Here is a 27693-nt window from a genome sequence, read left to right as displayed (position 1 = left end):
CATAACCGACATAACTGAACAATCATCATTTTTCTCAGTCCGTTTCTGCAATCGCCATGTAATTCACAATTGTACATCATTCCTGGAAAATGTTACTTTTTAAAAACGTTGTTGGGAAAATTTTAGAAATACTTGACATCACTTAATTGCTATCGCGAAAAATACCGTCTCCCATAAATACTGTTCACGTGAATGGTTTTTCTTTGAATTATAATTCTTTGAATTCCTCCGGCTTTAGTTTTCTTGCAAGCCAAACAACTTTCGCAAGATGTACGTCGATATCAACTTGGCAACTTGGCAACTTGGGAGTTGGATGGGTCATTGGGGCCGGTAGTTTCAGACTTTTGAAGTGAAGGAAAGAATATAATAGGACAGGAAAGATAAATATCTTCTTTTAATCGACTTATTGTTTAGTAAGATGAGACACACATGCTCTCATTTTTGGTTAATTCATTACTTGGGGTCCACACAAGGGAAATGTATCCAATATCAACGCTTATGGCCAAGAAAAGCATGCTACCACTAAAAGCTAAGCTGAAAGTTATTCTAATTTTAAAATAAGTTTAGATCAAACAGATTGCCGTCTTTGCTCATATCGTATATGCTTACCATGTTTTGTGCTAAACGGGCAAATCTTTCTTGGACAGTTTTCCGGAGGGGGGGGGGGGATTTAATCTTAGAGCAAGGTCTAAATTACATAGAGTCTTTCAAAATACTGTAGAGAAAAAGAAAATTAGTTAGTATGAGATAGAGATTTCCATACGATATAGGGTGAGCAATATTATTAGATTTAAATGGTAAAATACAATGTGATTACGTAAAACGCCCCAACTGATAACCAGAAAGTCGGTACGCGGTTTCGTTCCTAGTTGAATTTGCGGTACACATACTCGAGTTGGGATTTAAAGAAGGAATGAAGTTCAGAGCGTTTCGACTTGAGTGTCGGTGTCAACAAGCCATTCTGCACGGAGAAGGCGTCTGGGTGCAAGTAGATATCTTTGACCTAAATAAAACAAACCAACACACATTACCAACAAGTTTAGCAATTTTAAAATGAAAATAACGGAAAGTCAAACCTGTTCGAAGGATTTCAGACCGCCTTTTTTCCCCAGATCTGTAATGTCGTTCATGATAAGCTGCTTGATTTCAGGCATGTTGCAGAGAACTGAATGGGCACCGGGAATACCGCGCTCTTCCGCGTAACGTTTGACGTTTTCCACGTCTGGCACGATGACTCCAACCGTGCAAGACTTGAGGCTTTCGCCGTGAACGAAGGCCTGCGACACGTATTGACTCTTGATGTAAATACTCTCAATCTTTTCGGGGGCAATGTATTCGCCTTGGGACAGTTTGAAGATGTTTTTCTTGCGATCGATGACTTTTAGCGTTCCATTCTGCAAATTCAAATAAAATGTTTATGTTGTCAGATATCAATTGACACCACAAAACATACGTCCAAAAAGGTGCCGATGTCGCCAGTGTGTAGCCAACCGTCTTTATCTATAGTTTCTTTGGTCTTCTCCGGTTCCTTGTAATAACCTTTGAAGACATTGGTGCCCTTGATGCAGATTTCTCCGCAGCCACTGGCGGCGTAATAATTCATATCGGGTACGTCAATCAATTTAATTGCGCAGCATGGTAGCGGCGCACCAACATGATCTGTAGTATAGTCTCCCTAAATAAACATTACAAAAAATTAGAACAGTTTGGAGAAATTAGATCTAATCTAATTTTTTCGTCATACGTTCACGCTGAGAGTGGTGGGGGCAGCACATTCCGTCAGTCCGTAAGCTTCCAGGATGATGCAGCCCAGGGCGCATCGCATAAAATTCAAGACAGCCCCAGCTAGTGGAGCTGAACCGACAATGATCAATCGGATGCGTCCGCCCATGCTATCTTGAACTTTCTTCAAAACAAGTTTATCCCAGACAGTGTTTTTCCCCACGATTCCACGTCGGAGGTCGGTTTCCTTGGAGCTGAGGGCTGCGTTGAAGAGGAAGCGCTTAACGGACGAGCTCTTCAGGCCACTTTGGACCTTGTCGTAAATGCGGTTGAATAGACGAGGGACGGCCGGACTAATTGTAGGTTTAAGAGCGATCATGTCATCCATGAAATTGGCGATATTGCCACTAAAGAAACCGATAGCTCCTCCCCCCATGAAGACACCTACATGGGAAATATGTTCCAGCATGTGGGCCAAGGGGAGGAAAGAGATCATGACGTCCGTCTTGTTGGGTTTCTCGTCACCCAATTGGAGCAGGACCGAGCTGGCGTTCGACACTACGTTTTCGTGCGTCAGCATAACACCTTTGGGGTTCCCAGTTGTTCCGGAAGTGTAGCAAATGGTGCACAAGTCCTCAGGTTTGGGTGGCTAGAAAGAAAGAAAATATACAAACAAACCCGTTGAAGCCATAAACATGTTGTTATAGATTTTCTAGAATTACCATGGGGATGTGTTTCCTTTCAGCGCCAATTCTCTGGACACATTCGAAGCTCAATATGTTGATGTTTTTACGTTTGGCTGATTCGACCGTCTCTTTCGAGATGGGTTTGATGTGGACCAGTTGTTTGAGGCAGTCGGGAGGTTTATTGAGTAATAATTTGCATTTGTCCTCATTGTCGCAGATAACCAACGACATTTCGGCTGTCAAGAAAACAAAAAATGTCAGCAAACAAAACCAACAGACTGGAATAATAAAAAACAAGAATTTTTACTTTGATTAATAATGTAACGACAGGCGTCGGGTCCCAGCGTGTCGTATAGGGGCACAATGACCATGGAGAAGCTGTAGAGACCATATTCGCTCAACACCCATTCGGGGCAATTCTGACAGTAGATGCCAACCAGAGTCTCGGGACCAGGTCGAAGACCAAGGGCCACTAAACCGGAGCCGAAATTTTGAGCACGCAACAAACTTTCTTGGTAGTTGAGCCATTGGTACTCGTCGGTCGGGCCCTCTCTCCATCCCAAACAGGGTCCGTTGTCTATATAGATCCCAGGAATAAAACAGGTCAAGAGCTGAAACGAATGGAATCAATGCTGGATAATAAAAGACTATAGGATTACTAGAGACTCGCACTCCGCGCCGGAAGCCATCGTAGAGGGTCTTGGCATCCTCGTAGATGTAGCTAATTAACTTGATTGCATTTCCTTGTTTAGAGAAATGGGAGTAATGGATAAATTCTGGGCCCTATTAAGAAATGCAAGTGTTACACATCTTTTAAAGTCACAATTCAAAAAGTCAATAGAAAACACGGCGAGATGTTCCACTTGCGATAATTTCATTCAATGCAAATTGGCAACACCAATTCCTGTTCTTGAGCAATTTTTTGGGGTTTTCTAGCGTAACATGAACTAAAATGTTAAGTTAAGAAATCAGTTACGACCCTCGGAGGGTCTTGTCAAAATCGCTCCGAGGGTATATAGAAGGAATTGATCTGGCGCCGTGTTATCAATTCGTGTCTAAGGGGAATCAGACAAGAATCGTACTGTAGTTATTCCAAGAATTTCATTTTACCTCGACTAAAGTCTGGTTGTCCAACTCGAAAGGCAACTGTGTTGGTTTAGGTTTGTTCATCCAATTGTATGCAGAAGCTGCAGCCACTCCGACTCCGGCCACTGCCAAAAGGCCGGCCGCCCCAGTGATGAAATCAAAATATTGTTCCTCATCTGACCCTGCTATAATACAATAGAAATGTTTCATTAAATACAAAATTAAGGATACTAGTGAACTGTGGACATTGTAGCTGCAAGAGATTTCATTTTTTTTTTAATGAATTCCAATCAGTTTTTGATTAAAATGAAGAGCATTGGTAAACTAGAAAAACCAGTGGCATTTGAAAGGCAGCAGAGACCGGAATCGTACGATGATCTGATTTGGTTTCGAGCAATGACGCACGTACGCAAAGGGGAATTTATTTTTTTATTTTTTTATAGTAAATTAACTGGACTGGATGGACTTTTAAATGAGGTGATTGCCCCTGTAACTACAGTTTAAATTAATTAAATTATTCCCAATTAAATTAGGAAGGCTGAAAAATTTTCCCATGAAAGCTTCTGACTAGAACGAATAAATAATTAAATAAATGACTTACTGAAAATTAACTCTGAATCCGAAGAAAACATGATGTAAAATTAACAGCAACTATCAGTAACATTCAGCGTCAATTGTATTCCGGCACAGTAAACTGTTTGTATGGGATGTAGGAAACGCTGTCGGGAACTCGGGTGATGTAATAGAACGGGAAACAACGAAGGTTGGATAGACACTATTAACGCAGCCATTTTTGTCGTAGGTTCTTATAGTCTCGCATGATTTTTTTAGGGCTTCGAACCAGAAATTCTAGTTTGACGGGTCCCTAACAATCTGCTTGTTTTGTTTTTTAGCTTTCATGTGAGTGTGAGCGCCGCGCATTTTTAAACCAGGGCAAAAATGCACACTTGGAACACAGCGCGCGAGTTTACTGATTTCCCTAATGATTTCACTTTAACGGCTTTGATGAATATTTGCCCAGCTTGTGAAGCAGGTGAAAGAAATTTCTATCAGCCTCCCATCGCAATAATTGATACGAGTTTTAATCGATTTCTCTTTTACTTATTTTGCAAAAATGCCAGTCTTACTATATAGAGCTTTTTTGTATATGTATATACAGTTCAACTTACCTAGAATTGTTCTATTTCTTCCTTCCGGCAAGACGAAACAAACTGGCAAAAATAAAATAAAAAATCAGACATTATCTCTTTAGAAATCAGTTGAAAAAAGTAAAAGAAAAGTGAAATTTTCAACAACAACAACGAAATCAACTAGAAAAAAATTGGCATTTTGTATAGGACTGCCGCCTAATAAATGTTATAACGTGTTAGGTATGTTATGTCACCTTCTCGTCGTTTACGAATATTACGAACGTCTATTTTAAAATTTTAATGTCTAGGTTTCTATGCCAAAACAGGTATTCATAAATAGAGAATGGAAATTTTGATTCGGCACCTGTTTAAGAGTGATGGTCCTACAAACTGGTTGGAGAGAATATCCGCGGAATATTTCTTATTCCTGCAGACTTTTATCGAATTATCAAAAAAGGCAATGACCATCTGAGTACTTATTGAGAAAAATCAATAACATTCAGCGAGTGCCGTAAACATGACCGTGAACTCGTAAAGAATTCACATCGGAGTCTTGTCCCGATTTCTTATTTAACAAAGTGCAAACTGCAAAGTCTTAACGGTTTAATGTCAATCAAAAGGTTCTCCTATCACTTGTCTTTGACGTTCAAATTAACTTTTGTCTGACAACAACACTGGACATTTATCAGTGGGCTTGATCTTTGGTCAAACACATTTTACAGCGATAAGAATGTTTTATCTTTCTGACACCAACGCTCCGTGACTTTTCAATAACGTTTACTTTGGAAAGTAATCCCGTCCAGACCAGTAAGTTTCTCTTAATATCACTTGGAAATTATAGCGGGTGTTTTAAATTTTAATTTGTATGTGCGGCTAGGAAAATGCCGATTGATTTGTATTACATGTCTATGAGCGCTCCGTGCCGGGCTGTTTTACTAACGGCCAAAATGGTGGGAGTTGAAATCAATTTGAAAACAATTAACCTGATGCAAGGTGAGCACATGCAACCCGAATTCCTCAAGATCAATCCGCAGCACACCGTTCCCTGTTTGGACGATTCCGGATTTGTCGTGACAGAAAGTCGTGCCATTTGCGCATACCTGGTTAACAAGGTAAATACTACTCAACATTTTCTCAAGCGAAATCTAACAACAGCATTCTGAACCTAGTACGGTAAAAACGACAAGTTGTACCCAAAAGACCCAAAAGATCGCGCCCTAGTCGATCAGCGACTCTATTTCGATCTGGGAGTTTTCTACGCTTCATTTGCCGACTTCTATGTAAATATTTACACTTGTAATAAAGTCTTGTTTGCCATTTTAAATTTAACTGCTATTCCGACAAAGGTTCCGATAATGTTCCGCGGACAAACATCGATAGATGCGAGCAAGAGAAAGAAATGGGATGAGGCTATGAATTATTTCAACACGTTCCTGGCCGATCAAGATTACGCAGCTGGAAATCACTTGACTATTGCCGATCTATCACTGATTGCCAGCGCATCCACTATGGAGGTACAATTGAGAGCGTCCATGTTTTACTTCCGCAATCTCAATTACTACCTGCCTAATTCATCAAACTAACGGTATTCACTTTAATTGCACGACAGGCCTTCATTCCAAACATCTTCAACGATTATCCCAAAATAAAAGAATGGATCGAGCGTTGCAAAAGCCAGATTGCTGATTATCATGACCTCAATCAGGTGGGTGCAAACATTTTTGGACAAATGGGTCAAAGTGCTCTGGCAAAAATTCAGTAAAATTTGTTCCATTGTAATATCGCTTGGTATCATTACCAAGCGAAATTAATATCGCATCAACTATTTACTAACATGTTGGGGGATGTATCAAGAAAAAATAATAATTCGATAAAGATGAAATAAACATCTGAAAAAACATCCAACGAATCTTCCACGTGAATCTTTCGACTGAGATTCATTTTCCCGTTTAACTTGAAATGCTGGTGCCATCGAAGTCACGTACGCAGACTATAATGCAAATATTTTTCAAGGACTTTTATCGCATTAAAAAAAACAACTCTCAGTTGATGACGTCTGTTTTGCATTTTGATGCGGTTCCAGCTGCCATCCGTCTTATTACCTTGTACAGCCGCTATATTCACGACCAGGATTTCTCTACAACATTCAAACAAGTTAAAAAGACGCGCCAGCACAAAGTTCCGCAGGTTATTTATCTTTGTACTTGCATTATCTTTAATGGCTTAAGACTGTCGACTATCAAAATCTAGTTTCTGAAGTATTAATGTATCAACTCACCTTATTTTACGGTTTAGCAAGCTATCTCCTAGCATATCTCTGTGCAACATTCTCGTTCAAACTGACGGCGTCGTGAAACGGATATGAGAAATTGCCTGATTGCTACAAGTACAATTTTAAAAAGAGAGAAAACAGTCACATCACGCTATATCGCTTGATATAGCCGCAAACGGAATTTACTATTCAAGGTGTGTAGCGTGCTTATAGTACCGTAGCCGGAAGGCGCAGACCACGTCGTGTGGGCTGCCTATATAATGCTGACAATTTTGCCAGTCATCGTGACCATGAAAGTCGAAAAGTATACAACATCCCATAGACAATTCGGTGCGGCGTATTTTTAAGGGGAAAACAAACTTTCTAATGCACAGAGTCGATTGAAAAACCGGTTGATTGTATCTGAAATATTAGGTAAATTACTGTCTTCAAATGATATTCCTAGATATTTCATGAAATTTACACTTAAGTCATTCCGACGTCGAATTGTAAAGAAAATGGACATTAACCAAAATTTAAAGAAAAAAGGAAAATTCAAAAATAAAAAGGCAGGTGAAGCCAACCTGAAATCCTGGCCAGCATGGAGTCAAAACAGTGCCATCAAACCTTGTGACTGTCGCCTAACAAAAGGGGTGTTGCTGTGCCATCACGCAAATTTTCCATTGTTAAGGTACACGCCAATCGGCTCTCTTCAGTCCGTAGTGCCAAATGTTTGCTGAACGAAAATAAACTAGTACATTCAACTTTCCCAAGCCTATTATTCAAACCCGAGACTAGACATTTTACTGTTCAATGCACATCAGCTTCATCCAAAATAGAAAAGATCCAAGAAGTTTTCAAGAAAAAAGGATTGACAACAAAATAAACCATACAATTTTATCACGTTTATAACGGACGTTCGTTATGGTGTGTTTTGGGCGTCCACCAGGTGACCACACTTATTGCCGGTAACACGATAATAATGCAGCATTGTGCCTTGTACTGGGAGAGATTAAAACCAACGCCTAATCATAACTATTGAAAATCGTGAAAGAATCAACTGATAACCCACCAAACAAGGCCTATCTGGCAATTTCATTTTAATAGCCATGAAGGCTTTAACTCATTTCGAACAAACTTTAGTAACATTAAAGTAAAAGCTGCACGTGTGTCAACGTTTTCAGCCGTATATACACCCTACAGACCCTACAAGGACGTAATTAGCTACCGAGAAATTTGTCGTACGATCATGATTCATCAAAAAATTTTCCTTGCCTTACCTTTACTTTGCTTTAGTGTTGTCGGCTAGTGTAGACGCCATTCTAGAAGGAGTAGAAAATATCCAGCAACAAATATAAAAAGGCCGGTAGGCAATCCAGCAGCTCACTCTTCACTGTCCTCTCAAGACTTGCAAACATCTCTGATAGTTGTAGTAGCTATACAGTGTTGTCAGCTATTTTTTTCCACATTCAATTTTTAAAAGCAAATTTTAATGTAAGTAATTATTTTACTTGATCTGTGTGAAAGATTTTTTTAAAAATGGACAGGTGTTAAAATTAAATTTGTCAAATTAATTTTGCTGTCAACATCATATCAAAACATTTATTTGGTTTATTTATTTTAGATTTCAAAGATGCCGATTGATTTGTACTACATGGACGTGAGTGCTCCTTGCCGGGCTGTTATGATGACGGCTAAATTGATTGGTGTTGAGCTCAACATGAAGATGACTAATTTGATGGCTGGTGAACACATGAAACCCGAATTTCTGGCCATCAACCCTCAACACAACGTACCCACCGTCGACGACAACGGATTCTACCTGAACGAAAGCAGAGCTATTTGCGCCTACCTCATTAACCAATACGCCAAAGACGATACCCTCTACCCCAAAGAGCCCAAAGTTCGTGCCTTGGTCGACCAACGTCTTTACTTTGACATGGGAGTCTTGTACCAAAAATTCGGCCTAGTTTACGTAATTTTAAAAATATTTTTTTTATTCAATATTTGATCAATCATTTTATGATAAAAATTTTGTGTAAATAGTATCCGGTCATCATGGGTGGAGCTAAAAAGTTGAGTGAATCCGCCATTAAAGATTTGGCCGGCGCCATCGACTTCTTGGAAACCTTCCTGAGTAAGACCACGTACGCCGCTGGTGATCACCTGACCATTGCTGATGTTGCTTTGGTCGCATCGGTTGCTACTATTGAGGTAAGAAATGTCGTTATTTATTCAGTTTAGTAATCTAATCTTTTATTTTAATTGGTAAAGGCGGTAGACAAGACGCATCTGGACAACCACCCCAAGATTCAAAAGTGGCTGGAGACATGCAAAGCTGAAATTCCAGACTATCAAGAATTGAACCAAAAAGGAGCCGAGATGTTTGGTCAATGGGCTCAAGGAGCTCTGGCCAAGTTGGAGTCTGCATAATTTTGCATTCCAACATGATACCAGCATTCCATTTTTGAAAAATCTCTATTATTATTAATAAAATGTTTATCTTTCGCAAAATACTTACAATCACTCTTGAATACAAATTTTTCCGTCTGGCATTTATTTTCCGACTACCAATTATTCAACGATAGAGCTTGAGGAAAATACCACGTCCGTAGTGGGGGTTTCCGGTTGTTTTCATTTTTCCACCTAATGTTTAAATAATAATTTCAATCAAAAGAATTAGTCACGGGAATTTCAACGTTTTCAAAAATTACGGTGATTTTCCCTGTTTGTAGTTGAACTGTAAAGCGCTGGGTGGTGTCTTATTCTTACATTCCTCTAAGTCCTCGATTCACAACGCTACACTTGAAGTGAAAGCGGAAACCGATTTCGATCAATACAACAATCTTCCGACCACGCCCATTGTCAACGGAAATAAAATAACCAAAATAACAGGAAAAAAAAAAGATTTCTTCTTCCACCGGAACCACATTCCATCATTTTCTACTGGGAAGTTTGGAGAAATCCGAAGCTTTTACTTTAGGCCACACCTTGTGAATGCACTGGGATTCCATTTTCGCACGCATTAAATCGTAAATTTCAATTTGAACTGTCATTCGATCAAATTCTATTTATTTGTGAGTTTGTTGAGACAACGACTGGAAATCGAAGGCTATATTTTGTGTTTTGCAATGCGTTGTTGAGCATTTGAGAAGATCAATCGATGCGGACAGTGTACAAGGATTTTTCTATTTTTAAACCATGGGCTCTGGAGATCACTTGAACATTGCAGAAATTAAACGGGAAACGACCACTAAAACGGCGTATCAATAGGAACTCTCTTGTACATAACAAATTCAACGAATGATTGAATAAGTTAGAGCAATGGAATTATTCCAGTTACTCGTTCAAACTTTTGCAGAATGAACAAAGAAGACTGTAAAGAAGCCGTTCATGTTTGGCTGCAGAGCGTGAAAATAAAACGACCGTCGTTTGATAACAACAGGAATGAAAAAAAAAATATAAAACTGGCACATCCCTGTAGTTGTAGTTTTCGTACATGGTAATTTCCTAGTCGACGAAAAAATAAAACCCTAGCTCCTCTTGTCTAGTGGATATGCATTTGATTGCGCGGTATATCCTGTGTATACTTTTCCCGGCACCACCAAATTGATGTTCACCCAAGAAAGAAAGCGTGGGGTGGTATTACGTCATTATTTTAATTCGTGATTTCCACTTGCAAGGGACCGTGAATAATGACATTCGCCGTCCAGCAGCTGCAGACAGTGTGCTGCTGTCGTTATATCGCCAATTGAGGTTATTTCCATCTGTTGCTGCTTACAGTTAAAATTGATCAATCAACCAAACAAAAAAATAAAATAAAATACTAGGGCGATGGGTGTGTACTAGACCTGAAATCCTATGTGTATATATGCCGGGTGTGTCATCCACCATAATTATCCGCGGTTATAGCCCCCAATAAGCCAAAATAAAAATAGCTGGGTCGTACGGGAGCTGTAAAGTATAGGATTTTGTGGTGGCAACAAATCAACCGATAAAATTGTCTCTTCAACTAGGTTTGATTAAAAAAAGATTTGATATACAATTGCATGTGTCAGGGTGGAAAGAAAATACGGTGATGACGATTTCCTCACGCGTGACGAACTGTTTTGAATGACGGGAAGTTTGGTGATTTTGGAGATTTTCACGATACTTCATCATCTTTTTTTTTTTCAATTTTTTTCCCCCAAGTTATCACGCTACATGACGTGAAAGCTTTCGTGAGCCACTGAAAAACACAAGCGGCGTCGCGTTTATTTGTGAAAAAAAGGGAAAATTCTTTGCCAAGTGTTTTTCTTTACTCACGACTTTTTTGTTTTCCTCTTCCCATTTCCGCTTGGCATATGGCCCTGCTTCCCTCTAATGTCATTCGATTTTCACGATGAAGAATGGACGAAACTGCTACAATACATGTCATTACACGTCGCTATAGCAAAGGGAAAGTATAAACACAAACTCATATCCGAATATACTCCGCGTCAACATTTCCCTCCATCACTCTGATAAAAGCGGCGACAAAGAAAAACGTATACCGGAATTCACCCGTTATGCAACTCGGCATAGAGTTTGCCTTGTCGTCTAGTGTAGCGAAGCTCACCCTCACTCCCGACAGGGCTGATATAAAAAGCCGACAAGGAAGAGCTTTCCTTCATTGTAATTCAATCCTGAGTCGTGTCGGGTTGTTTCATTATTCCATCTACTCACCGTTCTCCATTTCACACAAGTAAGTTATACGACTGGCTTAAACATGTAAGAGTTTCTCGAATTTTTGTTTTGGTAATGCTGATCACTATTGAGCGAAGCCGTGTAAAAATATGTCGATGAATTTTGAGCTGTGAGTTGTAAAAATGTTTACACCTTGAGGCGAATAGACACACGTGTGTCTATATTCCGTTCGTTGCTCTTTTGTCTCTTGTGTGGTTGTCTTATCCTTGAAGTGACTTTTGTCTGGTTTCCCTGGCACGTGTGTAGATTCGTTTCAACAATATGCCGATCGACCTGTACTACTTGGAGGCCAGCGCCCCTTGCCGCTCCGTCATGATGACGGCCAAAATGGTCGGCGTTGAACTCAACTTGAAGAAAACGGATGTGATGGCCGGAGACAACATGAAGCCCGAATACATCAAGATGAATCCGCAACACAACATCCCCACCATCGACGACGATGGCTTTTACCTGAACGAAAGCAGAGCTATTTGCGCATATCTGGTCAACAAGTACGCAAAGGACGACACTCTCTACCCAAAAGATCCCAAAGTTCGTGCCTTGGTCGACCAACGTCTCTACTTTGACATGGGCGTATTCTACCATCGTTTCGGTCTAGTCTACGTAAGTTTTCAATTACCTTTTTGTTGTTTTAGTGTTGATTGTTATCCTGTTTTAATTCTTGAATTGTAGTATCCGGTCATGCTCAAAGGAGCCACCAAGATTGATGAAAGCGCCATGAAGGATTTGGAGGGCGCACTTGATTTCCTGGAAACTTTCCTGGGCCAAAATAAGTATGCAGCATGCGATCACTTGACGATCGCCGACCTTTCGTTGGTAGCCTCGGCTTCCACCTTTTTGGTAAGAAAATCAATTAAATTAATCTATTTAGAAATTATAATTTTAAACATACCTTTTTCACAGGCTACTAACAAGACCATCTTCGACAAACATCCCAAGATTCAGAGCTGGTTGGAAACTTGCAAGGCCGAGATCACAGACTACGAAGATACCAACAACCGTGGAGCTGAAGCCTTTGGACAGTGGGCCGGAGCTGCTCTTTCCAAGTTGGAATCTGCATAAATCTAAAGCATTTGAAAGAAAAATACTGCCTACTATTACAAAATGTTAATTTTTGGATACAAGTTTATAATACAAAAAATTTATCAGCATTTCATACTTACCATTTCTTTTAAAATTTCAATTCAAGTCACCAACTAAAAGTTTACAATTTTATTAAATTCTGAAAAAAAACGTAAGTAATTAAATTAAAGCTAATTTTTGATTTTTTAAAGAAATAAACAGTCGACAAAAATGTTGTTGATCAATATTGTACACTGTATTCTTACTCTCATTTATCGATACCAGAGCAAGGACAAAAACACGGGAAATTCATCTAGATAGTGATGTTTTCTTATTAACTTTAAGCTGTTCTCCCAACATGTCGCCATGAAACCACATCTTTACAATTTTTTTCAAATGGCTGCAATGTATTCCCAGTCCCTTGTTAAAATTCCTCCTTCCAGCCAGTGCTTCGAAAACACTGCCCCTTAATTTGCGTAAATATTTTATACTGACCCAGATTAATCGAAAGACGGTCATGTTTGAGGGATGATAATAGATTTTTGAAACAAGAGTCCATTTCCGAGTGACAAGAAAGGGGGACAAAATTGTTAGTAGTCAATAATAATAGATGTAATACACGGGAATGTAGTTGCTCTATAAATTACCATCAGGCACTCGCATACACTCCCACGCGCCAATGAAAATAATAAATGACTACTAATGATGTAATTATATAAAGGAAACAATGTACACCCGAAATACGCGCTTCTTCTGAAAATGGAAAATTACTTTTTCCATTTTAAACTTTTCGTTTTTTCTTTTACTGCACAAGTAAAATCCCCCCTTCAACTATCACGAAACAAATCCAAACTTTTTCTTTCTTTTTTAAATACAATGGGTACGGATGATCCGACAGTTGAAAAAGGGGGATTGGGTCCAGTAACTCGGCAGGCGAAGATCTCAAACAAGTTTGTTTCCAATTTTTTCAAATTTGATTTTTTGAGCAAACAAAAAAATTAAAAAAAAGTAAACTAAACTAGCCCAACAAAATTAGAGGGAGATAAAATCGCAGAGTATTAACTACCCCGCAATCTCCAAACATCAACAGAATTTACTCACAAACATGCAATAAGTGCGACGGTCGAGTTATTATTTTTTTTTAAATCATCCTTAATCTGCAAATCCGCTTGTCTCAACCGTTTCCCAATCATCAAAAATTGTTTCAATTCTAGGACTGGAGACAAGATAATGTAAAGAGAGGAAGTTCCTTTGTGTTATTTAGAAGATAAGGGAAATTCTAGGACGGCCTGAGGAAGATAGGAGTAATTTGAAGAAATAAGCTTATGTAGAGGACGAAAAAAAAAAATTATTGGCAGACTATGATACAAAACAATCCAAAAGATGGCAAAGCGTCCAAATTTGGATAACGAGATTACTGATAAAGAGCATGGAAGTAAAGCGATGCATGTTTTTTTCTTTTTTTTAGTTTAGTCCAATTTCATGTACATGTCCTCGAGTTGAGGTTTGAAGTAAGTACGGAGTTCCGGACGCTTAGATTTGAGAGTGGGCGTCAACAAACCATTCTGTACTGAGAAGGCATCTGGGTGCAAGTAGATATCTTTGACCTGTAACAAAAATAAACATTGTGGAATTAAGACACCAGTCGTCGTCAATTAGAGGAATAGATGATCTCACCTGTTCGAAGGATTTCAGACCGCCTTTTTTCCCCAGATCTGTGATGTCGTTCATGATAAGCTGCTTGATTTCAGGCATGTTGCAGAGGACCGAAAGTGTTCCGGGAATACCTCGCTCCTCGGCGTAAAATTTGACGTTTTCAACATCGGGCACGATGACTGCTATCGTGCACGACTTGAGGCTTTCACCGTGAACGAAGACTTGTGCGACATATTGGCTCTTGATGTAAATGTTTTCAATCTTCTCGGGGGCAATGTATTCGCCCTGTGACAGCTTGAAGATGTTCTTCTTGCGATCGCAAATCTTTAACGTTCCGTTCTGTATCGAAAAAAAGATAATCAAAATAACTGGACATCCACACATTATTTTTCACCACTTACGGGTAAAAAGGTGCCGATGTCACCAGTGTGAAGCCATCCATCTTCGTCTAACGTCTCTTTGGTTTTTTCGGGTTCCTTAAAATAACCTTTAAAAACATTGGTGCCCTTGATGCAGATTTCTCCGTGACCACTGGCGGCGTAGTAGTTCATATCGGGTACGTCGACCAATTTGATTGCGCAACAAGGAATTGGGGGTCCAACGTGTTCTGGTGTAGAATCTCCCTAAAATACAAGTAGACTTTTATAGAAACCTGGGCTTCACTTTTTTTAAAATGAAAATTCAATTTCAATACCTGGACGGTTAAGGTCGTCGGAGCGACGCACTCGGTCTGTCCGTAACCTTCCACAATGACGCAGCCTAGGGCGCAACGCATAAAAGTCAAAACGGAGCCAGCCAATGGAGCCGAGCCAACGACCAAAAGACGGATGCGTCCGCCCATGCTGTCTTGAACTTTTCCCAAAACGAGTTTATCCCAGATGGTGTTATTCCGGATGATTCCACGTCTCAGCTCGTTCTCCTTGGAGCTGAGGGCTGCGTTGAAGAGGAAGCGTTTGAGTGACGAGCTGTTCAATCCGCTCTGAACCTTGTCGAAGATGCGGTTGAGCAGGCGGGGCACGGCCGGCGTGATGGTGGGTCTCAGGGCTTTCATGTCGTCCATCAAATTACGGACATCACCGCCGAAGAAGCCAATGGCGCCTCCTTGCATGTACACGGCGATTTGGCAAATGCGTTCCAGCATGTGTGCCAACGGCAAAAAGGACATCATCACGTCCGAGCAGTTGGGTTTCTGGTCACCCAATTGGAGTAGCGTGGCGCTGACGTCAGCCACGACATTCTCGTGGGTCAACATGACTCCCTTGGGGTTGCCCGTCGTTCCCGATGTGTAGCAAATGGTGCTCAAGTCTTCTGGTCTAGGTGGCTGTCGTTCCATTCAAAAAATAATAAAAAACAACTCGTTAAAGCGCGAAGTTTTTCTTCTTAATTTAGATCTGACATTTGCTAATGTAAACACGACATACCACTGGCCTGTGTTTCTTTTCGGCTCCCAACTTTTCGACATAGTCGAAGCTCAAGGTGTTGATGCCTTTACGCTTGGCCAATTCGATCGTCTCTTGCGAGATGGGTTTGATGTGGACCAGCTGCTTCAGACACGGGGGTGAATTGTTGAGCAACGACTTGCATTTGTCTTCGTTGTCGCAGATAACTAGCGACATCTCGGCTACATGAATCAAATCAATAAATTGGGTTAGACACATTTCGCTGATCGTCAGAATGGCAATTTACCTTGATTAATGATGTAGTTGCAGGCCTCTGGTCCCAGCGTGTCGTAAAGTGGCACAATGACCATGGAGTAGCTGTAGAGGGCATATTCGCTGAGTACCCATTCGGGACTGTTTTGACCATAGACGCCCACCAGTGTGTCGGGCGTGGGCTTGAGGCCAAGAGCCACTAGGCCGGAGCCTAAATTCTGTGCGCGCAACAGAGTTTCTTCGTAGCGCATCCATTGGTACTGCTTGGTGGGATCCTCTCTCCATCCCAAACAAGGTCCGTTGTCTATATCGGGACAAGTTAACAGGGGGTTAGCTTAACAAAATACTCGGCCCCTGTCTCATTTGGGAATGTGAAATACTTGAAACACGCGCTCCGCGCCGGAAGACGTCATACAGGGTCCGGGTGTCTTCGTAGAGATAGCGCATGAATTTCATTTCTTTGCCGTCTTTGGCGAAGCGGGAATAGTGTATGAGTTCTGGTCCCTGTAAAAAAAAAGAAATATTTCATTAATTCAATCAATTTCAAGCCACATTTCAACACATTCCAAAATGATAAAAAAAGGCCAACTTGATAAAACTAGACCACCTGTGAGACCAATCATAGATCCCTATATGTATAATAATGCGGAGGTGGTAATTTTAGAACCCAATCTTACCCGGATTACATCCGACTGAACGGCTAGATCCAGTGGCGGACGGAAAGGTTTGGGGAACAACAAATCTTTAAGGCCTCCAGACATTTTTCTTCTGCAACTATTCGGCAATCGATAGACACAACAACAATGCCCACCAAATCGTCCCACAAGGAGAAAAAACCCAAGCCGTTCGGTTAACTGGCCGGAATAGGTCACGCACTTGATCTTGTCTACAGCCGGATTGGGAGAGAAGAGATACGATGTCTATGTTCCAATGGAATTGGAGCGACTGAGCCCTGGCACCGACCAAGTTGGCAACGTCTTCCAGAAAATTTCTCTACCGCCAGTTAGTTCCTCCCCAACGACTATGCAAAAATATATGATCTTGGGAGATGGTGGCGGTTCTTGCTTGACTTCAAGAGTCCGCTCTTGACTGTACTAGATCCTATCCTATCCTGCTGCAGTGCTCTCACTTTTATTTTTGAAAATGGCTGGGCATAAGACTTTGCCACTCTTGCTCCCATATGAACGTTTCAATACCACCACAGTTCTTGATCTAGCCCAGGGAATATTGCGACTTGATTAAGAAAACTAATTATAACTTCCGTTTCTCCCCATAACGCTCCATCCAGACTGTTGGCTTAACCTTCCTTGCACCATTTCCTGTCCAAAAGTCAAATACATGACCTGAATTTTTATTGAGGCATTGGCTGCAGTTTACTGATCCATCAAATAAGACGACAACATCTATTTCCATTCTCTTTTGACGCCAATATTTTCCTGCCAACGGACACACAGTTAAAAAGGAAATTATCGCCACCTAACTACCCCGATCCTCCTCAAACGCCAATTGGACAAATAGAGGAGGTTAAATTATTGGACACGTGAGAATGATAAAGTGGACAGGGCCAATCCCTTGAACGAAAAGGACGAGATAACATTTTCATGAAGTGGAACTTTTTTCCCGCCCCTGCACGTCCTTAAAGCAAAGCTGTAATGCCCTCTGCTAGAAGCTTCTCTCTCCAGATGGTCGCCACTCTGAATTTAGACCAGCGAGAGGGAAGCAAAGGAATGCGCAGCGCCAACCGTTTGGCATGTGTTCAGGTCACGTGAAATGGCACGACGGTGGCAACACACTAGATACTAATGGGTCATATTATACAACACATTTTTTTTATACCTCGACAATCGTCTGATTGTCCAAATCAAACGGAGGTGTTGTGGGGATAGGCCGGTTGGCCAAATAATAAGCTGAGGCGGCTGCCACACCGACTCCGGCCATTGCCAACATACCAGCGGCACCGCTGACATAATGCAAATACTGTTCGACATCTGGACCTGTGTATAGAGAGAGAGAAAAAAAAGGTAAACATTAGCAATTGATTCCAATTAGTTACGGCATCAAGAAAAGAGGATGGGCTCTCAGCTGTTGTTTTTTGGCACATTTTTCTTATTGATTTTTGTTTGGCGAATTGTAGCCCAATGCCATCTAGCGTCAACAATACGAAATTTGTTGGGAAAATGTTCTAGAACAAAACCTGGGGGCAACCAGAAGAAAGGATCGGCCAACAACATATCCCTTGCGGCCAGGATTTAACAATTATAAATTCTAAACTCGTCGGGCTCAATGTACGACGGAGACCTTCCATATTAAAAATACGCAAGTCCCAGGTGTGTGTGTGTATACCTTAACAGGTAAAAAAGACTGCGCAGGTATCTCGCCATGAGAAAGTTCTTGTAACCTTGAGCTCCTTGGTAAGTCTGTGGGGACGAGGGGGAGTGGCGGCGGGAATCACGTGATGGTCTGATCAGAGTTTGGACCAATGGCGAATCGCCGGAAACTCGAAGCATCACTCCACATGTTAACGCCCGACGATGACTACGTCACTGTTCTGTTCTCAACACAACTGCTATGTACGGCAAAGTCCCGCTAGGAGTTTTGGACCGGTGCCCACAATACTACCACCAGCCCGAACCGGCAGCAGAAAACGCCAGGATTATATTTCGTGTTCATTGATTTTTCTGTTTCTCTCTCGTCTATTGTATAAAGATCGAGCCGACCAGTACACGAGCACCGGGTGACTTGCACTGCTGGCATTCGGTACGGGGGTGCACGTAAACTTGGCCGAACTTGTCATTACACTGGACTAGAATGAAAACAATTATAAAATGGCGAGAAAGCGAATTTCTACTTTTAGTTTAACGACATTCTTGTCCTTGGCAGTTTCTACTTGGGCTAAATGATACATGTTTAAAAATGCAAATCGTTTTTATATAGGGGGGAGGAGGGTCCCATAGATTTTTCAGAAATGGACTTTGCCAATAAGATTGAACCCGACCCACTTGGCATTGTTCCACGTTAAAGAAATTTTAAACCTTTTTTGACATTTTAGCCGAACATTGACAAATCCTTTCGATTGATTTTCAAAGGGTTTCTTTAAAGAAAGTTATCAACAAGTTTTGTTTTTAGCTACTACTACAGAACAAACAGTATCGTATACAAGTTAAACACACAGAGATAAGAAATTATGAATCGAAAGTACTACTGTCAAGTTCAATGGCTTACCGTGAACAAACTCTGAGCCGGCGAAAAACATGGTGGATAACTTTTTTTCAATCTTCACCGAAAAATCAGCTCCCACTCAATATAATTCGTGTGAAACCAAAAAAAAAAAAATAACTCGTTCTACTAAATTCGAGTTGGCTACTCGAAATGTCAAAGATGGAACTTCACTGTGCCAAAATAAATGGTGGAATGAGACAGAGGCGAAAGAATAGGGGGGCTGTCAAACAGAAACGGAATGATTTTCAACTGCAACCGTCAGCGTGGAGCACTGGAAACTCTTTAACGTGGTAGAAAAGGCGGCACTAGAATATTATATCCCTCAACACACACACACAGGCAGACTTTATATGTTCTCCTGCTGCACAAGCAACGATCGATACACCCAACAAGAGAGAACCTTGCGGGGAAGAGGTTGGGAAGTCGCCTGATGCGCCACGCAGTTTCAAATGCTATTGGTCGAATCGACTGTCACGCCACCACGTGACTTGACGGCAACCAATAGCCGAATTTTGTGCCCAACTATAAATGGTGGCACTTTTCTTTCTTCTGATTTTCTGTTTACCCGCCTTAATTTATTATTGGGGGGAAAAATAAGTTTCTGCAATAGCTATATTACGAAATGGGATATACCCTATGGAACTGTCAAAAATTGGATTTTGGCGGACTTTTTGATGGCATTGTGCCAGCCAGCATCTTGGCTAAATATTTTGTAGTGAAAGAAAAATATCCTGGTGGTCCTAGTCCGGCAGGGATAATTTGTGTGTACGTGAACAGAAATAGAAGCAAGTCACGTGACATTCAATAGGTTCAAGACGTTACCAGAAGGTAGCCTAGATCGGCCCCTCATTTACGTCATCGGCCCCTACGAACCCAGCAATTGAAATTCAATCTTACAATGGAAAACCGGTATTCCTGAACGACAGGATTAAAACAAATTTTGGGGGGGATTTAACTTAAAAGTTGAAAATAGGCTCTAAACGTGATTTGGATTTTTTGTTTACGAAAGAAAAACGCAATCGAGTCGATCAAGTGAGTTTACAACCGCAATAACACGCAGGTTGGGAAAAAGTCCCGCGTGTCAGCTGTTCACGTGGTTTTAAAAAGAAACACACCAAGTTATTATTGAAGAAAATATATGAAATGCGTAGGAGGGGCTTCACTATACGTGTAAAAATTTCCCCCCCATGTCCGTCAGAAAATCCTTGATGTAATAAATGTATACACAATCTACAATATCGACACGTGGAAAAATCCTTGAGAAATAGGCAACGGATCATGCCCAGAATTAATTTCATCAACAAGTTTCAGGTCAGGAGCGCAATAACGTTACCAATAAATCTGAATAAGAATTTTAAGTATTTCTTACCTTTGATTTTCTGTAAAGCGACAACGGGTCCAGCGGCGACTGCATGTGCAGCAGAGAGGATCATGATTGATTCAATGATTACTGTTATATGTAGCGAAAGATAATTATTTCTTTGCAGCTACAACAGATGTGCAGCCGGGTGGGATTCTGAGATCTGCGACACTGACGGGATGAGCTTTTACACCTTCTGACTCGAGTGAAACTGTAGGACTTTCGATGATTGCCAAGAAATGTTTTGTCTTCTTTTTGTCGTGTGCTCTTATTTGTTTCTCGCCTCCTCCTCCTACGTATACACACAGCAGGGATGGTTTTAACTTGGGCATTTGGCTCGTTTCGCCATACAGGCGCATACACGTGTTCAAGGCCGGTGTAAACATAAACGGTCCATCGGGATTTTAAAGAAAAAATCCGGACGATATACCTTCTGTGCGGTGTACCGTTATTTCCCGCATTACGAAGGTAGTACTGTTAGTATCTGATGATGACGACGGCTGCCAGATGGACGATTAAATAGTAAAAGGTCTCCCTGAATCGGTAAAAATCTATTTAGTAGATCAATACGAAAGCTATTTCTGGTTTGTTGTGCTTTACAACTGTGGGGAAATCTCCATTAGACATTCTGGGATAACCTTGAAAGTGCGTAAGATTTAAAGATAATTGCCTATTCTGCATTTAAAAATAGGGGTATTAATAACTTAACATTGGCACAACTCGCATTTAGGTCTAAAACATGCGTGCCAATTGGCCGCCATTCAAGTTCGCCTTGTTTTCGTTGACGTAAGCGATTCGTACCTGGAATGATTGCAGTAATTATCAAGGCTTGTCTCTTATCAAACGGACATCACGCCACATCAACTGTGTGTGTCGCCATCTCAATTTTTATGCTGTAAAATCGTGACTTCACTTCCGCCATCAAAACGAAATTTCTTATCGCGTGCGAGGCCACAAAGTGCGTACGTACGTACATTGCAATAAATTATTTCCTTGAGTAAGAATTTACTGCGTCAACAACACTGTAGCCACCACCTAGAGAATAAAAACAACAATTTATAACTCTCTCGCCGGACCCTGACCCAGAAGCTAATTTTGTTATCGTTTGACTCTTTTACTTACGGAGACATCCGCCCCTACTACAATACTCATCACTTTCCGGATTGTTGAGGGAGGTTGGTTCCAACTTTGCCCCGACAGACGCACAACTTGAAATTTTGATCCGGAAGGGGGCGAGTCAAGGGCGCGCAATAGGAGATGGAAGCAAAGTGCAAAATCTGTCGAAAGAGAAAAAAAAAAGGGGATCATAAAGTTCATAGTCCAACGGGTCTATCTGTTTTCAAAACAACCCGTTCATTAAAATAAAAGACGTGGAGCACAGGATACATCCCGATAAATTAATGCTTTTAAAGAGATTTGTTGTAATCATCATCTGATCGGATTGTGGTCAAACAAGTTGGCTGTTGGTCAGATTACTGTTGATCGCTGGACACATCAGGCCACCATCACGCCACCATATAAAACGAATTTCGCTGCGTCATGTGAACTTTGGCGTAGTAGCCACTCGGTTACGTGGTCATCGTGTGGCAGTCGCTAAGAGAGAGTCAAAAAAGAAATCTAAGAAAAAGAATTGCACAAATATGAACATTGCTGCAAAATTTGCCATGCGCCATATAATAACGTGAAAACAACAACATCACCTTTCTCTACAGTCACATTAATGATAAGGCGTCATTATAAAAAAAAAACTAAGTCGGCCACAGCGATCCAAATGTCTTGTCCAAGGCAATAACCTTTACTCTTTTTTCCTCAATTTTTGTTACGCGTTGCATGGCGGAAAGAAACCGCGACAAAACCTGAAAAACTGGAATATGGAGAATAAAAAGCTACGCACTAGTTTTTATGTGTTCAAATAAAATACGCCCACAAGAAGATCTGGCTAAACATTTTTGAAAAAAGGATCTCGTGATATTGATCACGTTGATGATACATTTTGAGACTGATGTCCTTGAATCCTTTTTCATCCAATGTCCAATAATCCAGTTGAGACACTTAAGGGTAGCTGTGGCAACTGGACAAGAGGTAACAAAATGACTGGAACTGGAAATAAAAAGAAATTATGATTAGGTCTTGGAAGACATACGAGTCCAATGCGCATTGAAAAATGCAAATTATAGCAAGTACTGGCAGTTAGTCGTAATTATTATGCACTGATGGATGTGGATGGATATATCAGCTTCGAAATTGAATCTTAAATTACAAGGGATTATTATCTTTTGAAAACATGGCTTCGGCTTTCCACCCAACAACATGTATGAAGACACTGTGTATAGATGCTATGGTTACCTCGGGTTAAAAAGAGCAAAGCTTGGCAAGTCTCAAGGTTATCTCAGACCGGCGGCCAGGGCTGCTCCCGATGCAAAACGAATTACTATCATTAAATCAAGTTCCCTTTTCACTCAACACGTCATTTTTTTTTTTAATTTTGCTGTGCAAACTGTCACTGGGCGGAAGCAAACGTGCCATAATTTGTACTGGATGCCTTTTTAGAAATATAAAAATGCCCTTTAACAAAGTTTTATTATGTGTTATCTATCGTGTACGCTCGAATTGCTCGCAATGAAAACGAAACGCGAGAAGACCTTCAGTTGAGGAAAAGATTGGATTCATCCGTTCATGTGTACATATGGCGGGGTTACATCAATACGTTAAAGATAGAACCGACCCTGTCGTTTGAATTTTTTGTTGTTACTGCTTCCTAACTATTCCAAAGAGAATGGGTAAAAAGTAGAAACGGATCAATAGGAATGACTAATGTATAGTACAACTCGCTACTCGTAACGAAAACCGATGGGTAGGAGCCATAAAGGCGTGGCGGGACTGTCGATTTAAAAAAAGCAGATGTGGGGAAAGTTGATGAGTCTCAACATAACCACCAACTGGACACTGAACGAGCCGTCCCTGTTTTTTCCAACATTCAAAAGAGAGAAGATGAAAGTAGTCGCAGCAAAATAATACCAGAAAAAACCTTCAAATGTTGTTGCGAAAGGGAAGTCTCAGCATCACGCGATATTTTGTCGCCGCCTCTTCTCACGGAAAAAACATCGAACCATCGTGAGCGTACGTAGTAAGCCCCTATATGCCCAAGCTAGAACTTTCCGGATTCTCTATTGATTATTGAGGGGGAGAAAAAAACAAAGAATAAATAAATAACCAAAACAAAAAAAACCCTCACCCAATCGGCATTACTCGAATGTCAACATCAAAAGGAGGATGAGGCATGTGTGTTATCAAAATTTGATCATGTTGACATAGTAAACACAATAGCACGTGACAGTGGACGTAATACCCTGTAAGAAGATCGAGAAATTTCATTAACTGACGTCATTTCAAAACTTACTCCGCAACATTCCCAAGTTCGAGCTTTCTAGCGAAGTAACACGACGTGACGACCGACTTTCACTCGACATTTAAGCCACGGCCATCGTCTGTAGGCTTAGTTTCAACCGGAATATGGACATGTACGCAATTCAGACGTGAATGGGAAGTTACCACTACTAAGAGGCGAGAAATATGACAATGGCGAATGTGAAATAAGCGAATCATTTTTGAACTCGCAATTTTCCCAAGTCATGGAGGGGAAAAACCTGGCAGAACATCATAATGACAGGTTGTTTGCTATTCGGTCGTGAAAATGAGATGGCGTGACTCATGGGGTTTCAAAGGGACCCGTTTCATCCACATGGTACGATGTCTAAACCGACCAATAGCGTTGGCCCAAAAATTTCCCCCTACTACTGACGCAACTACTCGAATGTTCTGCATCGAAACGATCGTTGCGTGCCATTCAAGTTGGAATGCTTGTTACTAGATGTCGATACTGTACAACCTTATTTGCTGTTCTACCTTATTTGCTCTGTTCCACATTCACCAAAAAGGTTTCATGGTCAACAACGGATGTCTGTGTACTACTATGTTAATTTAATACGGTGAGGAATTTCAAGCTTTCTTTAAGCCGAAAACAAGCTTTCTATCGCGCTGGATGCTTTCTGTCTGACGATCCACCTTGAAACATCTTTCCCAGGGCATTCATAATCAGCTTGACAGTCCATCAGGATAAACGTGAAAGGCGTAAGCATTTGAATGATAAAATATCAAACACACGTGCTCGCATATTTAATACAGGCTGTGGACTCAGCAATAAACTTGCGGTAATTGCGGTTTCAAAACGAAATCTAATTTTCTAAAACTTCCTGTCGGTGTTGATAAACATTTGGAATTTTTTAGAAAATAGGAAAAAACCTTCGGGCGGGTGGGGTTATTCCGACCGATCAAAGTCAATCTCAAATGATACCACCACATGAGACCACAACAGAAGGTTGTTTTGTTTGATTAGATTGACAATTTCATGGCCAGATTTCGAAACTATGCTGAGCTCCATGACGAAATAATTAATGAATTCATAAATCTCACCTTATCTGGATGCAGTTAAGTGTTTGAATTCCGATTAGGATCGACTTATTCCAGGAAGAATTTGTCCTGATCATCATTTAAGTCAGTCTTTTTTCACCGATAAAATCCACCTCTCCGATCATCACAATAAGTCGATGGGCTGCACAAAACGAACGGAATTAGAAATTCGGTTAATTGGTTCAAGTTGAAATTAAGGAGAAAGAAAAAAAAAATACCGTGGAGGTAATGAGTTTTAACTGGTTCAACTGCACAATTATTTAGAACCGATCGTAACAGCGTTAGTGGATTCACCTGAATCCCACTGGAATTTGGAACGAAGCTAGTATTTTAATTTAGGTAATTATTACATAAAAGAAACCTCCTACTTCCTACATGGCTCCTACCTGGAAACGTCTTTTTCGCGCGCGCGACCTGCCGGAATAGGTCCCAACAATAGACGATCAAACAGTATAGTCAATGGACCATAAAAGGACTCCTTAGTGTGATCTAGAAAAAAAAAATGTCGATTTTGCATTATACCGTATGTACTTTCGAAAATAAAAAAGGGGTATAAAAAAGAATATGCCCAGGGCCCAGAACCACCACCACTGTAGTTGGACTAAATGAAACGTTCCCGTTACGCGTGAAAAAAAAAAAAAAAGTTGACAAAGTTTCGCCGGGAACATAGCCGCTAGCCAGATCGACAGTTACGATAAATGAATCTTACCTACCGAGTTGCCATCCAGTGAACCTCACACTTCTTTTGGCTGCACATAGCGCCGGACGTACACCTCTAAAACAAATTGTTCGCCAAAGAAATACCAAATTTCAAACTCAGACGAGAAGGTTTGCCGTCGTCATGCCGGCCAAGTGGATTTCGACTTTGGTGTTGATTGGATTCTTCGCTATAATCAATGGAGTCCTCTCCGTCGATTCTCATGTAAGTTTAATAATTATCCAAGTTATCAAGAGAGAAATTGATTCAATATTTTGTTTAATTTAATTACAGGATAAGGGAAGTGTTAGATCATCTTTAAACGAAGGTTTGTCCATGGCGGAAGTACGTACGGCTATCAACAGAGCCATGTCCGGCAAGGATTCTAGAATGCCTACACCTCGAGATATTTTATCTGCCAATGTATCCGGAACTACCCTAAAGAACCCAATTTTGGATTTCACAGGTGGGTCAAAAAAATGGAAGCAAAATCAATATTTAGAACATCGAAAAACAAAATTTAGGAAAATGTAATCAAATAATTTTACTACAATTCCTAGAGTCCTTTAACGTCGGCAAGAGCTGTTACGATATCCTCGTCACACAGAACGCGTCTCAAAGTGGTCTGTACCTTGTTCATCCTCCTAACATAGTTCAAGGCCCGTGGAAAGTCTACTGTGACCAGGAATCGGAGGGTGGTGGTTGGACGGTAAAACCATTTCATTTCTAAAAATACCAAGAACATTAAAAAAAAAAAAAAACGGAAACAGTTATTCAATAAAAACACAAAAATGTACTTTTGATCATTAAAGGTATTTCAAGTGAGAGATGACGTAGAACCGCACGAAAATTTTATGCGCAATTGGGAGGACTACAAATTGGGTTTCGGAGACTTTGATCGCGAATTCTGGTTAGGTGTGTGACGATAATAGTTAACTTCTCCATTTATACTACTTACTTGATCATTTTTTGTTTGGTTGAACGTAAATAGGTAACATCCTTTTGTGGGCGCTGACCAATAGCAACGACAATAAAAAATACGAACTAGCCGTCAACCTCGAAGACTGGAGCGGCAATAAACGTTTTGCCCGTTACAAGGGATTCCGAATTGGTCCAGAAAGCGATAAATATCGTCTTTATTTCACCAAAATGTTCCTGGGAAATGCTGGAGATTCGCTCTTTAGCCACAACGGTCTCGCCTTTTCCACTTTTGACGTCGACAATGATAACCGTGAAGGTGAAGACTTTGCTGAACGAAGCTGCGCTCGACTCTACAAGGTAAAAATAGATAATATTTATCAAACATGTTTCAAACGAATATCTATAATTCAATACATTACAGGGAGGCTGGTGGTATGGAAACTGTCACGACTCCAATCTGAATGGATGGTATTTGGGTGGACCGCATCGTAGTTTCGCTGATGGAATCAATTGGTACACCTGGAGCGGCTACAATTATTCGCTGCGCCGCACCATGATGAGATTCAGACCAGTGAGCGACAATTACACATCTAACGGCCCCTCAATAGGACTATCCGTTCCCAACAGTTATTCACCAATCAAGCCTGACAGCTACTTACCCATGAGGGGTTTTCGCAACATTGAGGACAGTTCAGCTGAGCTGAAGGACCAGGTGGAGCCTGAACCTGGTTTAAATCAATCTAAAAGCAACGTCTAAAGCGCAAACACATATTTAACGCAATTGTTGATTAATTTTAAGTATTTTTTTTACAGTGAAATACTCCTACACGCACTGTATAGTTATCATTCTCCACATAAATTAAATATACTGAATCGTTTTAAATTTATAAATTTAGTTGTAAACACATAAAAAAACCTAAAGATACTAGAAATGGCGCAAAAAAGTTATGGCAGCGGCGAGATTCGAACTCGCGCCTCCGAGGAGACTGGTGCCTTAAACCAGCGCCTTAGACCGCTCGGCCACGCTACCGATACACACACCGCAGAAAGTGTGGA

General features: G+C 40.8%; 6 protein-coding genes, 1 long non-coding RNA gene and 1 other non-coding gene across 12 annotated transcripts; 4 read left to right on the top strand and 4 right to left on the bottom strand.

The window, feature by feature from the left end:
• Positions 1-8: 8 nt before the first annotated feature.
• Positions 9-8296, bottom strand: LOC124193687 (long-chain-fatty-acid--CoA ligase 1-like). 2 transcript variants are annotated; one of them, XM_046587619.1, is made up of 10 exons: positions 8156-8296; positions 4664-4705; positions 3519-3679; positions 3068-3191; positions 2716-2985; positions 2445-2644; positions 1745-2371; positions 1454-1675; positions 1077-1394; positions 368-1003 (listed from the first exon to the last, which is right to left on the bottom strand). In XM_046587619.1, exons 3-10 carry the CDS (start codon positions 3576-3578, stop codon positions 866-868), a joined length of 1959 nt encoding a protein of 652 aa, XP_046443575.1. In that variant the 5' UTR covers positions 3579-3679; positions 4664-4705; positions 8156-8296; the 3' UTR covers positions 368-865. The 2 variants fall into 2 exon arrangements, with proteins under 2 accessions (XP_046443573.1, XP_046443575.1); XM_046587617.1 differs by lacking the exons at positions 4664-4705; positions 8156-8296 and adding an exon at positions 4096-4361 and having other exon boundaries at positions 9-1003.
• LOC124193691 (glutathione S-transferase 1-like) lies at positions 5300-6515 on the top strand. Its single transcript, XM_046587623.1, has 5 exons — positions 5300-5431; positions 5502-5736; positions 5794-5904; positions 5971-6138; positions 6234-6515. The coding sequence occupies exons 2-5, from the start codon at positions 5506-5508 to the stop codon at positions 6384-6386; spliced, it is 663 nt and encodes a 220-aa protein (XP_046443579.1). The 5' UTR covers positions 5300-5431; positions 5502-5505; the 3' UTR covers positions 6387-6515.
• LOC124193689 (glutathione S-transferase 1-1-like) lies at positions 8235-9430 on the top strand. Its single transcript, XM_046587621.1, has 4 exons — positions 8235-8369; positions 8500-8850; positions 8922-9089; positions 9150-9430. Exons 2-4 carry the CDS (start codon positions 8509-8511, stop codon positions 9306-9308), a joined length of 669 nt encoding a protein of 222 aa, XP_046443577.1. The 5' UTR covers positions 8235-8369; positions 8500-8508; the 3' UTR covers positions 9309-9430.
• Positions 9197-12347, bottom strand: LOC124193692. Its single transcript, XR_006874397.1, has 2 exons — positions 12220-12347; positions 9197-9521 (listed from the first exon to the last, which is right to left on the bottom strand). It is a non-coding gene; the product is annotated as an uncharacterized LOC124193692 (long non-coding RNA).
• LOC124193690 (glutathione S-transferase 1-like) lies at positions 11470-13847 on the top strand. Its single transcript, XM_046587622.1, has 4 exons — positions 11470-11598; positions 11847-12203; positions 12273-12440; positions 12504-13847. Exons 2-4 carry the CDS (start codon positions 11862-11864, stop codon positions 12660-12662), a joined length of 669 nt encoding a protein of 222 aa, XP_046443578.1. The 5' UTR covers positions 11470-11598; positions 11847-11861; the 3' UTR covers positions 12663-13847.
• LOC124193685 (long-chain-fatty-acid--CoA ligase 1-like) lies at positions 12897-23632 on the bottom strand. Of its 4 annotated transcripts, XM_046587610.1 has the most exons (15): positions 23568-23632; positions 22250-22649; positions 21899-22166; positions 21672-21826; positions 21351-21584; positions 20980-21084; positions 20559-20841; positions 17807-17964; positions 16351-16474; positions 16005-16274; positions 15740-15939; positions 15013-15639; positions 14720-14941; positions 14340-14657; positions 12897-14269 (listed from the first exon to the last, which is right to left on the bottom strand). In XM_046587610.1, exons 7-15 carry the CDS (start codon positions 20620-20622, stop codon positions 14132-14134), a joined length of 2121 nt encoding a protein of 706 aa, XP_046443566.1. In that variant the 5' UTR covers positions 20623-20841; positions 20980-21084; positions 21351-21584; positions 21672-21826; positions 21899-22166; positions 22250-22649; positions 23568-23632; the 3' UTR covers positions 12897-14131. The 4 variants fall into 4 exon arrangements, with proteins under 4 accessions (XP_046443566.1, XP_046443567.1, XP_046443568.1 ...); XM_046587611.1 differs by lacking the exons at positions 21672-21826; positions 21899-22166; positions 22250-22649; positions 23568-23632 and having other exon boundaries at positions 20559-20838; positions 21351-21487; XM_046587612.1 differs by lacking the exons at positions 20559-20841; positions 20980-21084; positions 21351-21584; ... (2 more) ...; positions 22250-22649; positions 23568-23632 and adding an exon at positions 19193-19635.
• A 2027-nt stretch (positions 23633-25659) lies between these two features.
• Positions 25660-27524, top strand: LOC124193688 (techylectin-5B-like). The gene is made up of 6 exons (XM_046587620.1): positions 25660-25941; positions 26011-26182; positions 26277-26425; positions 26529-26631; positions 26708-26994; positions 27059-27524. Exons 1-6 carry the CDS (start codon positions 25861-25863, stop codon positions 27392-27394), a joined length of 1128 nt encoding a protein of 375 aa, XP_046443576.1. The 5' UTR covers positions 25660-25860; the 3' UTR covers positions 27395-27524.
• Positions 27525-27585: 61 nt separating this feature from the next.
• Trnal-aag lies at positions 27586-27667 on the bottom strand. The gene has a single exon. It is a non-coding gene; the product is annotated as a tRNA-Leu (tRNA).
• Positions 27668-27693: the final 26 nt, after the last annotated feature.

The sequence above is a fragment of the Daphnia pulex genome, chromosome 5 (assembly GCF_021134715.1).
Source record: "Daphnia pulex isolate KAP4 chromosome 5, ASM2113471v1".
Taxonomy (NCBI): Eukaryota; Metazoa; Arthropoda; class Branchiopoda; order Diplostraca; family Daphniidae; genus Daphnia; species Daphnia pulex.
Note: the sequence above shows the minus strand (reverse complement) of the source record. Positions and strands in the feature narration are given on the sequence as shown.

Bases quoted from the DNA above. Each gene is read 5' to 3' on its own strand.
- LOC124193687 (XM_046587617.1), bottom strand. From the start codon at position 4,126: ATGTTTTCTTCGGATTCAGAGTTAATTTTCA. The intron at 2,645-2,715 runs GTAAAAATTCTT...TTTTCTTGACAG, and splicing joins TCGTTACATTATTAATCAAA to CCGAAATGTCGTTGGTTATC. The intron at 1,004-1,076 runs GTTTGACTTTCC...TGTTTTATTTAG, and splicing joins GTCTGAAATCCTTCGAACAG to GTCAAAGATATCTACTTGCA.
- LOC124193691 (XM_046587623.1), top strand. From the start codon at position 5,506: ATGCCGATTGATTTGTATTACATGTCTATGAGCGCTCCGTGCCGGGCT. The intron at 5,737-5,793 runs GTAAATACTACT...TTCTGAACCTAG, and splicing joins GCGCATACCTGGTTAACAAG to TACGGTAAAAACGACAAGTT. The intron at 5,905-5,970 runs GTAAATATTTAC...ATTCCGACAAAG, and splicing joins CTTCATTTGCCGACTTCTAT to GTTCCGATAATGTTCCGCGG.
- LOC124193689 (XM_046587621.1), top strand. From the start codon at position 8,509: ATGCCGATTGATTTGTACTACATGGACGTGAGTGCTCCTTGCCGGGCT. The intron at 8,851-8,921 runs GTAATTTTAAAA...TTGTGTAAATAG, and splicing joins AAAAATTCGGCCTAGTTTAC to TATCCGGTCATCATGGGTGG. The intron at 9,090-9,149 runs GTAAGAAATGTC...TAATTGGTAAAG, and splicing joins CATCGGTTGCTACTATTGAG to GCGGTAGACAAGACGCATCT.
- LOC124193690 (XM_046587622.1), top strand. From the start codon at position 11,862: ATGCCGATCGACCTGTACTACTTGGAGGCCAGCGCCCCTTGCCGCTCC. The intron at 12,204-12,272 runs GTAAGTTTTCAA...CTTGAATTGTAG, and splicing joins ATCGTTTCGGTCTAGTCTAC to TATCCGGTCATGCTCAAAGG. The intron at 12,441-12,503 runs GTAAGAAAATCA...CCTTTTTCACAG, and splicing joins CCTCGGCTTCCACCTTTTTG to GCTACTAACAAGACCATCTT.
- LOC124193685 (XM_046587610.1), bottom strand. From the start codon at position 20,622: ATGATCCTCTCTGCTGCACATGCAGTCGCCGCTGGACCCGTTGTCGCT. The intron at 16,275-16,350 runs GTATTTCACATT...GTCCCGATATAG, and splicing joins GCGCGGAGCGCGTGTTTCAA to ACAACGGACCTTGTTTGGGA. The intron at 14,942-15,012 runs GTATTGAAATTG...CTTGTATTTTAG, and splicing joins CGACGACCTTAACCGTCCAG to GGAGATTCTACACCAGAACA.
- LOC124193688 (XM_046587620.1), top strand. From the start codon at position 25,861: ATGCCGGCCAAGTGGATTTCGACTTTGGTGTTGATTGGATTCTTCGCT. The intron at 25,942-26,010 runs GTAAGTTTAATA...ATTTAATTACAG, and splicing joins TCCTCTCCGTCGATTCTCAT to GATAAGGGAAGTGTTAGATC. The intron at 26,632-26,707 runs GTGTGTGACGAT...GAACGTAAATAG, and splicing joins TGATCGCGAATTCTGGTTAG to GTAACATCCTTTTGTGGGCG.